At 42.3% G+C, this 16,370-nt stretch overlaps 1 protein-coding gene across 1 annotated transcript in view; it reads right to left on the bottom strand.

The window, feature by feature from the left end:
• Positions 1-878: 878 nt before the first annotated feature.
• LOC117813912 (exocyst complex component 3-like protein) overlaps positions 879-16,370 on the bottom strand; it is a 20,231-nt gene continuing 4,739 nt past the window's right edge. Inside the window, exons 2-15 of the mRNA XM_034684973.1 lie at positions 12,027-12,202; positions 11,715-11,934; positions 9,172-9,384; positions 8,559-8,758; positions 8,260-8,478; positions 8,017-8,087; positions 7,328-7,445; positions 6,897-7,022; positions 5,791-5,891; positions 5,579-5,695; positions 4,867-5,137; positions 4,416-4,571; positions 2,323-2,456; positions 879-2,178 (exon numbers count right to left, since the gene is read on the bottom strand). Coding sequence (XP_034540864.1) covers positions 1,992-2,178; positions 2,323-2,456; positions 4,416-4,571; positions 4,867-5,137; positions 5,579-5,695; positions 5,791-5,891; positions 6,897-7,022; positions 7,328-7,445; positions 8,017-8,087; positions 8,260-8,478; positions 8,559-8,758; positions 9,172-9,384; positions 11,715-11,934; positions 12,027-12,202 — 2,309 coding nt within the window. The 3' untranslated portion in view covers positions 879-1,991. The remainder of the gene's footprint in view (positions 2,179-2,322; positions 2,457-4,415; positions 4,572-4,866; positions 5,138-5,578; positions 5,696-5,790; positions 5,892-6,896; positions 7,023-7,327; positions 7,446-8,016; positions 8,088-8,259; positions 8,479-8,558; positions 8,759-9,171; positions 9,385-11,714; positions 11,935-12,026; positions 12,203-16,370) is intronic.

The raw sequence follows: 16,370 nt of genomic DNA on the forward strand, positions 1-16,370 counted from the left end.
CAAATTACATCCCAAAACGATTGTCCGTGTAAACTGTTTTTGGCTGCGTCCACAGATGCAGGTTCAAACTGTACCATGCACAGAGAGACCATATATAGACATGATCCAGTATCTTAGGGGACTTCTCTGAACCCAAGCCCATTAAAGATGGACTGAGGCGGAGTGAAAAACTAACCTGAGGTCTGACGAGTAAAATTTGAAATTTCGTTTGCAAATCATAAATGCTGCATCCTCCTGACTAAAGGGGAGAGGGACCGACTGACTTGCTATCAGTGCACAGTTCATAAACCAGCATCTGTGATGGTTTGGGGGTGCGGTAGAGCGCATGGCATAAGCATCTATTTGGGAAAGCAGGATGGATTCAGGAAGTACAGATGTGATGGATTCAGGAAGTACAGATGTGTCCGTTTCTATACGTGTCCTGTGCGTCGTGCGTAATCGATAAAGTGTTCAGTCTTTAATATGGGTAACAAGGTTGGTGGCAACTATTGTTCTGCTGGAGGATTATAACAAGGAAAGCATGGGTGTATGTGTGTGTGTGTGTGTGTGTGTGTGTGTGTGTGTGTGTGTGTGTGTGTATGAGTCAATCATAATAAATCATAATTTCCTCATAAAATCATATCTTGAGATTTCAACATTTATATTTCTCCTCAATTGTATGTAGGTATTCTAGAGACAAAGATATTCAAGCATTTGTGATCCCCTTCAGGCCATTTTGTTCTTAGATATTTGTGATGTACTTACAATAGCTGGCCAGTAGGTGGCGATGTAGCTGTCCACTGTAGTGACAGTTGAAGCGATGTAGCTGTCCACTGTAGTGACAGTTGAAGGTTGGCCATTGTAATAATATTAGGAAAAGATGAGCACTGACTTTATGAGGCATTTAATTGAGCATTTATTCTTACAGTTAGCAATGTGAGTTAGAGGCTTGGACAGAAAGAGGAAGACTCTTTGAACAGGAAACAAAACATACAAGGAAAGAGTTGAAAAAATTAAATACAATAAATATATAAGAAGTCCAGTTTTAAATCCACAACAAAGCAAGATGAGAAGTATGAAGATACTGCATTCCCCTTTAAGAATATCTGTTGAGAGCAGGGGCGGAGTCAGACTTTTTTACTGGGCTGGCCAAACCAGGGCACTGACTTTTGAAGAGGTGGCCAGGTGTGGTGAACATTAGGGGCTGATCCCAAACCTAGAAGGGTTATCTTAACCAATCACATCTGATATAAAATAATCTGAAAAATGATGTATTGTTGTTTATAATTTATTTTAAAAGGTCACTCAGAATGGCGACTTTAACATCTGCTGATTCTTTAAGGAGACAAAAAGAAGATGTTTGTCCAGAGTCACCATTAAAGTACCAACTAAAGAAAATGTTCCACATTGAAATGCACAGAAGCTTCTCGCAGCCTGTTGAAACAAAACCAAAGAGTTCATTTATATTTAAATGCTGCTCTGTCAAGGCAAATAGCCAATCATTGTTTAGGATTTCAGGGCGGCCAATCAGAAGTCATGGCTGGCCTCCGCCTCTGGTTGAAAGAGAGGATAGTCGCATTATTTCTCTTCTACAATAAACTGAAACGAGCAGGGAACTTGCAGGTCCATGTTTAGGTTGAAACACATTTGTCTGGTGGATTTATGAATGAATGTGATACAGTGGCCTCTCTTTACAGAGCTCTGTAACGTAGTTCAGTGGGCAACAATGAAGACAGTGATGGTGGCACTGGTTAGCCCCCAGTATGAATGATGTGTGTTTAATAGTCTGTGTAAAGCAGGATGGTGCTACAGAAAAAAAGCACCTCAACTGATGCTCTCTGGATACAGAAAGAGTTTCTGAGCGGACAACAGGTTCCATGAACACACCTTGAAACTCAGCAGGAACAAATTCACCTTCATGTTTGGTCCATCATATTGTAGAGTGATGACCTGCTGTGTCCCACTCAATGATCTGTCCAAAGACCACATCCTGTCGAGTTCACTCCATCATTTCAGGCACACTTAGCAGTGGGCAGGCAGAAGGCCAGGGTGGAGGGACGAACCAGGATGTCAGTGAAGATAGGTCTGTACCCTACAGGCAGAGGGGGGGCACTCTGCTCCAACAAGTCCAGTACAGCTCCTCTAATGTCCCGTGAGACATCCCCACGAATGTCCAGCAGCACAGAGACGTGTTCTTCACTGAAGGAACAGAGAAACATGACCTGGTCAGAAAAATCATCACTTTAAAAAATCAGGGTGTCCATGTTTCCCACTTTGATATTTAATGCTTACATACCTGAAATAAACTTTGACTTCTTCTTAAAGTATCTAAGGTCAGATTACCTGATGTCAGGGTACTTGGCTGCAAGTCCAGAAACCTCCAGAGTGAGCATGCCAGGATCCTTCAGCCGGATGAAATCAGCCAGGACGGGGAGTAAGGCCAGAGGATTCACCTCAGGCTCTGACCCTTCACCATCCTGAACACAGACACACATGAGTTTGAGTGAAATAAGTGCAGATACAGGCGTCAGGACCTCTGAATGAACTTGTTAGTGACTCCTGTCCACAACTTTAGTGTGTGTAAGAATATATTTAAATTATTTGTTCTTATGTTGTCACTATAGACTGTATGAATAATGGACGTAGTATCTGTGACGTCACCCATCTGTTTCTGAAGCGCAGTGAAGCCAATCGTTGGTGGGGGCCATATTGAAAATGCTGAACGTAACTCAATGTCTGTCGAGCTAGTGTGAGGTAAAGAGGCGAGCTTTGAGCCTCCTAGCCAACAGCTACTTTGTTCCCGCCTGTCAATCAAGTCAGTCATGTCCTTAAATGGGCAGAACTCGTAATCTTTGGCTGTAAACATGTTTATTAATGCTGTAAAGATCGTCTTCTTTGAATGGGTGTGTATGTGGTTTCCGGTATGCCAGACTCTAGTGGACGCTACATGAACTGCTGTTTATATCACTTCCGTATTGGCTTCATATTTTGACACCAGAGGTTGCCGATTGGTTGTCACACCCAAGGCAGATCAGTTGAAAGGCATTCTGTTAGATACACATTTATATCTTACCGAAGCCAACCACAGGCAGTCTCATTATGTTTCCTATCAAAGAATAAGGCTGCACTTCAGAGGAGTACAGAGGAAGCTCTGCTCTACATGTCATTCGTAAAAAATTGTATCAGAACTTCTATGAAAAACATTAACTGGCAGTTAAAGCTGGGGTTGGTCGCTTTTTGTTATACTTTTTAAAATGATCTTTTTGTCCTGATGGTAATCAATACATAATGTGTTCTTAAAAAAGAGGTAGAAAAAGCCTCGATCTACAGCCGGAGTAAACCTGGGAAAACACCAACCAAATGAGGTAACCAATCAAATCCTGTCCTGCCGTTCTGCCCGCCTCCTGCAAAGTGTACATTTCATGTTTGTTTGTGTTTTTAACTTTCACTATGAGAATGTTTTGGTGTTTTCTTACCGCTGAGTGAGACATGAGTTGACGTAGTGCAAAACACATCATCACCATCATATGGTCATGAATCAGCGGCGCTCGTGCATGTGAGCGGGGGCGTCGTTTTGGAGGAGCTCCGAGGGGAGGGGGGGAGGGGTTAGACGAAGTCATGAAGAAATGCTACATTCAAATTCATGCTAGTTTTCCGTGACCAACAACCCTAGCTTTAACCAGTGACCGACCCTAATATGTATATTTTATGTATTATTGCACAATTTAATATAATTATATTTGTATATTAATCATTGGTAATATACTGTCTGACATGCAAAGCTGAAAGATTTTTTCAAAAAGGGAAACCCTTAAACAGATCAGATTTGGTAGTTGATACTTAAAATTTTCCTCCCTCTGACTTATATATATATATATTTTTTTTTTTTCATTGCAAAGTTTAAAATAAAATTTATTTTGGAATCATATTTGATTTGAATCACTAATATTTATTATGGTGTTTTATTCGCCTGTATCTGACAGGACAGCTGAAGAGAGACGAGGAATGTGGAGAGAGGAGACGCATCAAAGAGTGAAGACCTGAAGGTGAACCAGTGACTGATGGGACGAGGTCTGTGGCCTCTGTGCACGGGGAACCTGCTCTACTAACTGAGCTAAACTGGTGCTCCATGGATCAGCTCTGTTATGAGGAAAGTATTTAACCTCCGTTACCATCCGCTCTAAAGAGGACATGGCTTTCATCATTTTGAGAAGTGGTATAAATTCTGTGTTTTAAGCACAGGCTCATCATTTAGCTTCAGACTTCTCTTAAAAACCGTCTTTAAGAAAAGTCTAAAGAGGACTCCTCACGAGGATATTATTAGAGCTTTGGTGGTCCAGTTCAACGGGAAACTTTAGAGACATTAAAAAATATGAACCGCTGAGTGATGAATACGTTTTTATAAACAGGTTCAGTCAGAGTCTGCTCCTCCTCACCAGACCCTGGAAGATCTCTCTGAAGTGCTGCTCGTCCTGAACCATCTGCTGGGCGAGCTGCTTCCTCTCCTCAGTGTTTCGACACACCAGCCTCTTCTGCATCAGAGCCCTGACGTACTCCACCACCATCAGCCACTGGGCCTCCTCCTGCAGACGCTGTTCACACACACACACACACACACACACACACACACACACACACACACACACACACACACACACACAGACACACAGACAGAGCATTGATGGGGTGGGTATTCTAAAAGCAGCACCAATAAGTTTGATTTCATGACTTTGCTTCACAAACTGTACAATCTAACGAACATTTAGACATGTATCCTCAGAGAACACCATGAGGTGTGGGGGCAACACGCAGAACTTCACCCACCAGGTCTTTCAATCAATAACCACTCTCTGTGTAACTAAGTCTGAATCAGAGAGGAGCTGTTACCTGTCTGCAGGGAGGTCGAACACAGTTGTAGAGCTCTAGGTGATGCTCCAGGATATGACACAGTTTTGGTACGGGGTCCCCCTGGACCAGCCAGGGTCGGGTCAGCAGGCCTGGGAGGAGAGGCTGAAGGTCTAGCTGAAGTTGATCCATCACCAGACGACACGCCCGTCTCACAGCTCGATCGAGAGCCGCCAGAGGGTTGGGAGGAGTCCGAGAGAACTGCCCCACCGAGCGGGACGACTGCTGCTGCCTCAGGCTCTCTGTGGACTGTCTGCAGAGAACACCAGAGACACTCAGACTTTATCTATCTTCTTTTGTTATTCAACTCAGTGTTAGTAAGAGAGATACTTTTTATTCATCACAACCTTTGCACTGGAACAAATGGTAACCTATCCTTCCATTCATTGAAACACAGAGAACTATGCTCAAGTTGAAACATTTAGCCTTCACGCAGTTTTTTAACAGAGCTTTCATACTTCAGAGTCGAGTCGAGAGCATTACAGATGAGCAGACCGTGATGTGCACTAGATTTAAATGTTTAAAATGTGACACATTCTTTAGCGAGACTATTTGTGTAAGAGAGCAGCTTCCTGCATTCCCTTCATAGTCATACATCTATAAAAGCAGTGCTCATGAGACAGTATACTGTATCTTTGAGTATCTGGATGAAGCTTTGTCCAGCAGCTCTCATAACTCTCTGCTGTTATCTCACTTGAGGATGATGCAGTTGCTGATGGAGGCCAGCAGGTAGTGGAGGTAGAACTTGTTTTTGTTGCTGCTCGGGTCCCTGCGATGATCCTTCCCAAATTGTACCAGAGCTTCCCGAAACCTGTGACGGACGAAAGTGGATGTTTATGTGAAAGGCTAGGGTGAAGCTTCTTCCTTGTAAATAGACTTGAATCAATCGGCTGCATGGCTGCACACCTGTTGAGGAGGTTCTCCATTTCATACAATCCCATCTGGATGGTCTGATCTCGTAATGAGTCTCCGATCATCAGAGCCACCCGAGCGTTCTCCTCCAGCATCTACAAAGAACAAACCAACACATGCACAGTAACATGTTAGAATTATATATACATGAATATTTCAGGCTGTTGGTTTTCATGATTCATTTTAAAGAAGCAGATAATATAATCCAAAACTTGTTCAGGGTCCAGGTCATGACTAGCTCCAGTTGATCACAGCCAGCAGCTGCAGAATGGCTCCTGTCATCTACCAGTCAGGGTCCTGGAGGCAGACACCCTCTCTACTTTTAAGAGTAGGCTTCAAACTTTCCTTTATGATAAAGCTTGGATCAGGCTTGGACCAGCTCTTAGTTATGCTGCTATAGGCTTAGACTGCCGGGGGAACTGATACACAGGGATCCGGTCTTTCCCTCTCTCTCCTCTCTCTTCCTCTCCCATTAAAGTTACTAACCATAGACCTTTCTGGAGTCCCTGAACTCCCTTGTCTCGTAGGTTCCTCTGGATCTCTGCAGCTGGGGACGACTCCAGCTGCTACAACTACTACTATCTGTCTCATCACTATCATCTCTCTCTCTCTTCATCTCCCTCTATCCCTCTCTCCAACACGGTCTCAGCAGATGTGTGTCTAACATGAGTCTGGTCCTGCTGGAGGTTTCTGCCTGTTAAAGGAAGTTTGTCCTTGCCACTGTAACTTGCTAAATGCTGCAAAGTGCTCTGTTCATGGTGGATTAAGATGAGATCAGACTGAGTCCTGCCTGTAAGATGGGACTGGATCTGATCCTGTCTTGATGTTGGGTCTTTGTTAATAATAGAACATAGAGTACGGTCAAGACCTGCTCTGTTTGGAAAGAGTCTGAGGAGAACATTTGTTGGGATTTGGTGCCATATAAATAAAGATTGATCGATTATATAAAATGTTATTGCCGTTTGACACTTATAGTGTCATCTTTCTGTATGCAGACCTCCTGTTTGTGTGTGTGTGTGTGTGTGTGTGTGTGTGTGTGTGTGTGTGTGTGTGTGTGTGTACCTGTGTGTGTGCCTGTGTGTACCTGTGTGTGTGTGTACCTGTGTGATGATGGTGGGAAGGCTGGTGTGGTAGAACCCTTCATGGTCTGTATCGGGCTCCTGGTCTCTCTGCCAGTCCTGTAGCTCCACCTGCAGAGCTTTGTGCATCCACTCTGACACACTCTTCTGTAACAGCAACAACACACACACACACACACACATATGGGGACTGTTCTAAATATAACATCACAGATAACACCACGTCGCTGTTCATGTCTTTATGTGGTTCCAGTTTAAATATGACCAAGACGTGAGATATACTGAGAGTTGGAATATGAGCTTTGACGGATGTCTCACACAAACTTTAAGTCTTTGAATGTGTTTCTGATTCACTCTCCAAACTAAGTCATTCAAGTGAGAAGGATCTGTCTTTACTATAGAAAGCAGGTCACAGTTTGGTCACAGTTTGGTATCTCTAGTGAACGACTCACCCTGACGCTCTGCACATATTTGTTCTGCAGCTGCTCCAGTCCCTCAGAGGAGATAAGAGGGCTGAGTTCTTCTCTCTCCATCTCAGCCACCAGCTCTGGATCTCCCATCATGTCTGGGCTGCCAAAACAACATGCTTAGACTCTGAGCATTGTCTTATTAACTATGCTGAACAGGTTCTATGTGGACTTTTTTACTTGGACAGAAGATCTGATTAACATCTTTGTAATTCTTCGTCGCCACACGCCCAGGTTGATCTGTGGCCTCTTGCTTTGGAGGGTTTCTCCCTCAGTGATAGGACCAGAAAGTCTGAGCAGCCTTCATAAAGACTTGTCATGATCTTCTTTAGCACAGCAAACACTTAAACCAACCTTTATTAAAAGAAAGGAGCTATAATAAAGTCCCACAATGCCTTGCAGCAGAAACAACACCATCAGGGACCATGTAAGGGGACATAAAGCTTGCAGAGTCTACGGGCACATTAGAAAAATGTCCACTTTTATAGACTTGCTTGTATGTGATGTTGTTTTATTTCTTTTATTTCTATTCTTTTAATATTATTTTTTAAAATCCTTTTTAACTCTTTCTCTTTAACGGGTCTCATCCTGGTCTTCTTTCAGTTTTCATAAATCACACAAGAACAAAAAGAGCAAGAGTGATGAGCTCAATGTGTTCAGGTGATGAAGTTCACCTGTTGTAGATGTGGAGCACCCAGTTCAGCACAGCAAAGATCTCTCCACTCTCCAGGTCCCAGCTGCTGACCTAGGACATGAAATCACTTCGATGTTTAAAGAGCTGCTCGTCACATCCAAACAGTTGTTAAGAGACACGATAGAACAACAGAGGCTGCTGCAGTCTGCTTTAAAGATAAACTACAAGGTTCATAGACGATTTAAAGTATTTCAATCAGCAGTACTTCTCTAACTTCACCAACCTGTGCCAGGTGAGCATGTAAACAGCGGTGGCTGGCCTTCAGGTAGGCTCCTGTCAGCCGGTAGTGTGACGGGACACAGTGCTCCAGTAGGTGGCGTACTGTGGCCAGGTCGGCCATGATGCCATGCTGAAGAGCAGAAAGGTGACCAGCCAGACCTGGACCCCGTGTGTGCAGGTAGGAGACACTACGGAAGCGTGCAGAAACTGCCTCCTCTAGTACCTGGAGGTCGAGCGGACAGACTGTCAGTGTAACAAGACATTTTGAGCAGCATGCAGGATCATGATCCTTTCTTTTCTGACCTGGAAGAAGCTCGCTCTCCAGCAGCGAGGTCTTCCTGGGGGCAGGGGTCTTGTGTTGCCTCTGGTCCCCCCTCGCTCCTCTAGTAAAGCTTGGTCCAGGACCTCCTCCCTCTCCACTATCCTCACAGCTGATACAAAGGGTGTGGGGTTCTGTCTGGCCAGGGCCAGAGCACTACTCACCACCGCCCACAGCTCCTTACCTGAAGTCACAGGGGTAAGGAAAGTGACGTCAGGTTTGACCAGCAGACAGAAACATGCTCACATTTTAGCTTCACATCAATCATAGACCAATGTGGTCCTGTTCTTAATATTCATATAACTCCTGGAAGGTACCTTTAAGTTTTCATTAGACAGGCTATGATACAAACTAAACATGTGCTGTTCACTAATACAAAGACATCCAGGCCTACTCTAACACTCAGCACCATCAAGGTTACAACCTCACAACACAGAACACCTCCATGTTTTTCATTATATCTTCATATCCACTTTTCAAAATGATGCACCTCATCCTTTTATCTGCTCCATCAGTGACCCAAAACATTTAGAATATGGTGCACATTAAAACACAACAGATACATAGACTACAGCTGTGTCTGCAAGACCTCCTTACCCAGAGCATCCACCAGCTGCCCAACACCGGAGAAATATGTATCAACCAGCTCCTGGTCCTCCGCGCTGAGGGCACTTCCTGCTGCCCCAGCAGCTCCGTGAAGCTGCCAGAGGATGTCGTCCTGCCAGCGCTCCAGATCCATCAGCCGGGCGTGGGCCTCCAGGAGCCGCCGGGACTCCACCAGACGCTCTGTCTCCAGCACCATGCTGCGCACTGCAGCCATCAGGGACAAGTGACAGGACCAGGCATGAGAAGCAGACAGAGGGAGAGTTTTATTATTTCATTTGAAGACTGACTGAGAGGACAAAGTTAGATTCTATATTAGAGCCAGTTATCGGAACAATAAATACCCTGTGCTGACATTGAGAGGCTTTAAAGACAGAAGTTAAATGTTTCTGTTTCCAGAAAAACAGTTGTATTTATTTCATATGAAGGAGGGGACGTGGAGGAAAAGATGTATATTGTTTTAGACCATGATTCAGGATCAATATAAACTACTTCCCCAAATAATAAAGAGTAGAAATATATTTACTTCAAAGAAGTTAAAAAAAACAAAGTTTGGATGTAGTTGCTGGTTAGTACAGGAGATCAAAACATTCTCTGACCTGTAGCTGGGTGTGGAAACTTACATGTAATGACATCTTTTATTTTTGTCAGAGTCTTAAATCTAAAGCAGAAGCTGAGGCCATGGCGACATGGGAGTAACAAAGAATTCACCTTCTATCTAATCTATTCAATTAATATTATTATTGTATTACTATTAATACTTTTAATTTCATCATCATTTTTATATGTATTTATTTATTCAGTTATTTACCTGTTTATATATTTGAATATATAATTTATTTATTTTTTATGTCCTCTTTGATGTATTACATGAATTATATATTAATCATGCACCTTTATTAGTACTTTCATTAGAAGTACAACAACAAAATATGTACCATTAGATGTGTGTGTGTGTGTGTGTGTGTGTGTACATATGTATACTGTATAAGCCTGTGCTTGTATGTATGCATAAATATGTATATATTTTTTCTCTCCTTTTCATTTCTATTAGTTTTTCATTTCTTCTAATTATTTTTATTTCATTTATATTTGTTAAAAATATATATATATATATATTTATATATATACATTTATAATTTGTATTAATATTTGTATAACTTTGTTTAAAACAAATAAAACTATGTTTTGATATTGGCCCTGTATTCTAAAGTTTGCGTTTTGCTAATAAAAAAAATCTTCAACAAAAAAGAAGAAAATGCAATAAACTCTGACTAAAAAAGGATTCTGTGTCCCGTTATCCTGATACAGTTTCTGTTAGTCATTTACTGATGGTATCAACAATGATTTAGTGACTGCTGCTTTAACAGCCTCCTGCTATCACAGAGTCATAAATATTGGTGTGATGTGATATGAAAACCTTACAACAAAAATCCTGAAGTATTTAAAACATTTCTGGACACTTTTTCTCTGTTCTGTTGCCTTTGACATTTTCAACCTGTTTTAAAAACTAACCACAATCACAAACCATTTAATCTCATGTCATGGTTTGGTTAGTTTAGTTTGTTCCTTGTTTTTCATGCCTTGGTTCCTCCCCGTGTTTATTCTGTATCAGTTATCCTTTGTCTCTATTGAGTGTTTAATGATCCATGTCTCTTGTTGTGTTTCTTAGTCTAGTCTTGTGTTTCCTGTTGTATTCTGTAGTTCTGAATCTTTGTGTCTCCAGTTTAGTTTTACGTCATGCCCTTGTGTGTTTCCCTCCTTTTGTGATTTCCCTCATTAGTCTCACCTGTGTCCTGTGTCCACACCTGTGTTGATGACTCTGTGTATGTAGTTCCTCATTAGTCTCACCTGTGTCCTGTGTTCACACCTGTGTTGATGACTCTGTATGTAGTTCCTCATTAGTCTCACCTGTGTCCTGTGTTCACACCTGTGTTGATGACTCTGTGTATTTAGTTCCTCATTAGTCTCACCTGTGTCCTGTGTTCACATCTGTGTTGGTGACTCTGTGTATGTAGTTCCTCTGTTTCCCCTGTCCCTTGTTGGATCATTGTTTGTCTTCCCTGTATTTGCCTTTCTTGTGTTCTGTGTTCCCTGTGTTCTTCGTCCTCTTGTTTTTTCTGTGGATTTGTTAAAGTAAGTTTTAGTTTGTCTATCTCAGTTTTTGTTATTAAATCATTTTTGTTTTAAATCTGCACTTGGTTCCTCCTTTTAATTTACCCCAATCTTGTCATGTCTCTGCTGTCCACATACCTAAAGCTACTGTGAGGATTTGTTATCTGGTGATGAAACAGACTGAAATACATATTCCTGTCTCTTTATGACCTTTAAAACTCAAGGAGAGCATCAACAAGAAGAGGAACTTTCATTTTAAGTTATTTTCAATGACTGAAACCTGGGGTAGGTGTCAGACAGCACAGGGGGATCATACCCTCTAAACCTTCATAAGCATTACCTACTCCTTTGAATGACGAAGGTTACTGTGTGCCCTACATAAAAGACGGGCAGGCCTCTGTGTTCACAAAGCGTTGTCTCACCGGAGTAAAGTCGTGGCAGGTTGCTGACGGCAGAGAGCAGCTGACTGTGATTGATGGACACTTCTCTCAGCCTCTCCAGGGACTTCACTCCGTCTGTGTTTCCATTAGACTCCAGTCCTGCTTTCTTCAGAGCATGAGACACCTCCTTCAACTCTGTTCTGGCCTCCCTGAGCTGCTCCAGACCCCAGCCGACCCCCTCCAGGTAGGACTGGACCATGGACTGGAAGGAAAGCAACACAGAGGTTACTCATGATTACTTTAATGAACTGAGTGATCATACGTAGTGAGGACCTCTGGGTGCAGGTGATTCACCTTTAGTCTGGTGTGAATGGACGTGGTCCTCTGACTCTCTCTCTTCTTGTACTGGCTCAGGCGCTCCAGATGCTCAGGTCGACAGAACACACCTGAAGCCCACTTCAGGGCTGCACCGCGCGCCAAACACTCGGCCCTCGCCACCTCTGGCCATACCTCAGCCACTGACACCCTGTCTGAGGAAAATAAAGACCAGAAGGTGAGGACAATACTCGCTTAAAGCAAGACTAAAGTGGCCCTTCACTAAACAACAACTCTGCTGTCTTTGAATTTAATTATGTAGTTGAATAAAAACAAGTTTAATATGTTAAAAAAAAAAGCTGAAGTAGTTGAAGCTAAAACATTAGATTTTTCATGTGTATATATCGTGTGCTGCCACCTGCTGGTCAGGGTTAGTTCTTCAGTCAGACACGTTCATCAGTGTAGCACAGAGAGGAAGAAAGAAGGTGTGCAATGCTGCTGAACGTTCACTTTAAAGACTACAGCTCTGAAAACAGTTTGTCTTAAAGTTATAGATGTTTAAAAAACATCTCAACTGACTTCATGCTTCAAACAGTTTCTCTGCAAGCTTTCAGTCGAGGTAGCGAACACTCTTTTCTCTGATTGTGACTCGTAACTGTGAGGTCGTGTTTTCGTGCAGGACAGTCACAGAGCTTGTTTATGCTAACACAGCAGTTTGCATTAACCCAGTTACAAAAATTGTAACAATCTAAAATTACATATTTCATCCTTTGTTTTAAAAATATATACAAAATTGAAGCTAAATTTAAGATAAAACCATTTAAATAAAAAACAGCAACAATTCCCTTCTTTCTTGTTGACCTGTGAGAGATCATGCTGCTTCAGCATTCTTCTAAATGACAAAGAAATAAGGACTTTTTTATTTGCTACTGGTTCTTTCATGCAGCTGTAAGCAACATTTAACCACTTCAGGGTAGTGGGGGTTTAATTTTATTTTATTTTATTTGAGTTTATTTGATTAGGACAATGCACATTCATCAACATTTCAACAGTATGCCTCAATGTAAAAATGTCGGAATAAGCACAATAGCTAAATTTCATCCGTAGTCCTAAGGCAGGTACTCACATAAAACATAAAACAACAAGATTTAAAATGACAGGATGGCACAAGACAGGTAACAGGACACTACACAAACTGACTTATAAACAAAGTTTACACACAAAACATATACATTTGAGACTTTATAAAAACAGGATGGAAGGTGAGGACAAAGTCCCGGGAACGGGGCTTGGATTTGGTTTTACGTCACAGTCTCCTCTTGTTTGTGCTCTAGTATTTATCATATTGTGTTTGTTTTTTTATAAATTTGTTCAATGATGGAGGGGCAAGCCCATTTAAAACTTTAAAAACAAGACAGATGTCAGTATAGGTTTGAAAATGTTCAATGTTTAAAATATTATACTTCCTGACTATGTTGCAATAATGGAAATGGAGAGGGGTCTCCAGTCTCTGGCACTTTCATTTTGTGGGTTGCAGGTCAAAAAGTTTGGGAACTCTTCAAGCCGCAACCTCTTTTTGTATGAAACCCATTCAGAAGTGCTAAAAACTGCAGTTCATCGAGCGTCCACTGGAGGCTGGCTGCAGAAACACCAGAAACCACATACACCCTGAAGTTCACCGTCCTTTACTTATCAATGTACTCAAAATGAGACCAAAGTTTAAAAATAACTAAACACTAGAAACACCAGAAACCACATACACACCCATTCAACAAAGACGATCTTTACAGCAGAAATAAACATGTTTACAGCCTGGTTCAAAAAATGGTTTAGGTCTGAATGGATCATTTCTATCTCTGCAGACATCGTACAGGGGCGAATATTTTTAATAACTTGCTATTTTTTAAGATATTAAACTTAAGAGTTTTACCCAAATAAGGGCATGGCTGACTTGATTGACAGATGGGCACCATGTAGCCATTAGCGAGGAGGCTAAAGGCCCGCCTCTTTACCTCACAGGCTGATTTATACTTCTGCGTCTCCCCTATGCAGCAGGGGCTGACGCAGACATGAGCCCCACATACTTGTGCGTCGATGTGTCCGTGTCGTGCAGCAATTCTCTGCCGAAACGCTTGAGGGCAGTGTGGTCTCTCTGATAGCCGGTCGCCTCCTTCCGGCCCCGCTACGATCTCTGTTTACTTTTCCACAGAGATTCAGAGCGTGTTATGTTAATCTACAGCTGATACATGTTGCTGTTTATCATACAGAAATGATTACAGGAAAGAATAGAGAGGAGGAGATGAAATACACGGCTGATATGCGGCTGATGTCCGGGATCCCAGAAGTGCTGTAAATGCGGGAAAGACAGTGCTTGCGGACCAATCACAGGGCTTGCGGCCCGCGTTGGCTCTACGGGTAGTTACATTTTGGAGGAGGTGCACGTCAGCTATGTGCATAGGCCTCTGCGTAGGTACGGTAGCTACACGGACCCCCGGCGTAGGATACGCCGTTGATTCGACGCAGAAGTATAAATCAGCCTTTAGGTTCAGCATTTCCAATATGGCACCCACTGACGATCAGCTTCAAAACAGCGCTTCAGAAAGAGATGGATGAGAGACTACATCTATTATTATACAGTCTCCTACATTAATGTAGTTAAGTCTTGAACTCTTTCCATTAATGTGCATACAAAGATGTGTCTGTGCTGATTTATTTTGTCCCTGTCAGAAATCAAAAACTAAGAGAAACACAAACAAAGAAATCACACATTGCATGTTTATCAGAGGACTTGGTGGTGCAAACTTTAAATACTTCTATATCAGATTATACATTTAATTTTATCAACATTTAATTACGTTCGAGCTCTTTTAAAGATGAGTGTGTTTGAGTGAAACTGGAGCCTCTCAGAGGGAGGAGCTCTAAAACTGATGAATGTCCTGAAAGGATGTCAGTGGATCCAGAGACAACCAGACACTGCACAAGGATGTGGAGTTATAAAGAAGGAAGTCCCCCACCCCTCGGAAAAGGTGACATGGTTAAAAATAATAGGAACATGATTTAAAAAAATGTCCTGCCAACGGCTCCATCTCATGTGTCTTAACACATGAGACTGAGGTTGACTGACGGTGGAATTAGTTTTTGCGCAGATAGAGGAAGCTTCTGCAAAATATCAACAACGCAAATAAATAAAGAGAGCACAACTGAAAACTGAACACAAAAGAGTATAACACAACAAAATCTAAACAACACAACTACAAACCAACAAACGACCTAAAACAGACGACACATAGAAATATGAAGATGTGCTGAAGATGTGTTCTTGTGTTTTTGCGTGTGTTATCTTATACTGCAGTGTTTTGGGCTCTCAGGGACACCGTACCTCCCAGCCCTCCCATATTTTCCACTTTACTGTTCAGCCACCAACATACCAGCTATAAAAGAGACCTTATTCAGCATGCTGAGCAGCAGCGTTATTGACATTTAGGGAATAGGATATGCTCTGAGTCTAACATTTTCTGCAACACAATGGAAAGGTTATTTTTATAGCAGAGAGAAGTGAGGCTCTGTTTCAGTCAGATGAGCAGGTTATCTTCTCTCCTCTGTTAGTCAGCATGACGGGCAGACGTCACATGACCAGCCTCCCATTCCAGTTAAACATCTTAATTGGGCTTAAGTGAATAATGAAGTGGTTAGTGACTCAGGCAGAGAGCAATGTGCTGCGTCAGATCAGCAGCATAATGCAGTTTTTCTGTCTCACGTGAAGGACAAACGCTCAGTTATTTTCAGATAATAGATCATGTTTATTGAAGTGTTTTAAAGTTCAGGTTCTGTCAGAGGTCTTGTAAAGTAAAGTCAATCACAACTCTCTGTGTGTAGATGTCTGGATGTCTCAGTCACACAAACAGAGGAGGTCATGGGACACTCTGCTCTGTGCTAAGAGGCCTAAACCTGAAGCACTCAAACATCATCATCAGCAGCAGCAGCAGCTCTGACAAACAATAAAAGCACAGAACTCACATTCAGGGAAGTGATGAGGGTTATGTAAGCTGGTGCTGCAACAGTGCAGTGATAAACACAACTCAACCAAGGACAATACATCAGCTCCTCTCTGTTTACAGCACCACAGTGTAACGCTGCTGTGGTGGCCAAACTAAACCCAGAGGAGCCTCAGTCACAGTTTGTAACACAGTTCTCTGTAATGCAGAAATTCAGTGTCTCTAAAGCAGCATCCTCAGTAACTTATGTTTGTGTTACTTGATAACTTAAAGGGAACCCAAAACGGCTAAATAATGAAGTCAACACTGAAGTGCAGTACCTCAACTGGCCACTATTCTTTGTTTTTACGTGACATCATGCACTGATAGACTCGCCCACGTGGAGGGC

Source organism: Notolabrus celidotus, chromosome 6, assembly GCF_009762535.1.
Source record: "Notolabrus celidotus isolate fNotCel1 chromosome 6, fNotCel1.pri, whole genome shotgun sequence".
NCBI lineage: Eukaryota > Metazoa > Chordata > Actinopteri > Labriformes > Labridae > Notolabrus > Notolabrus celidotus.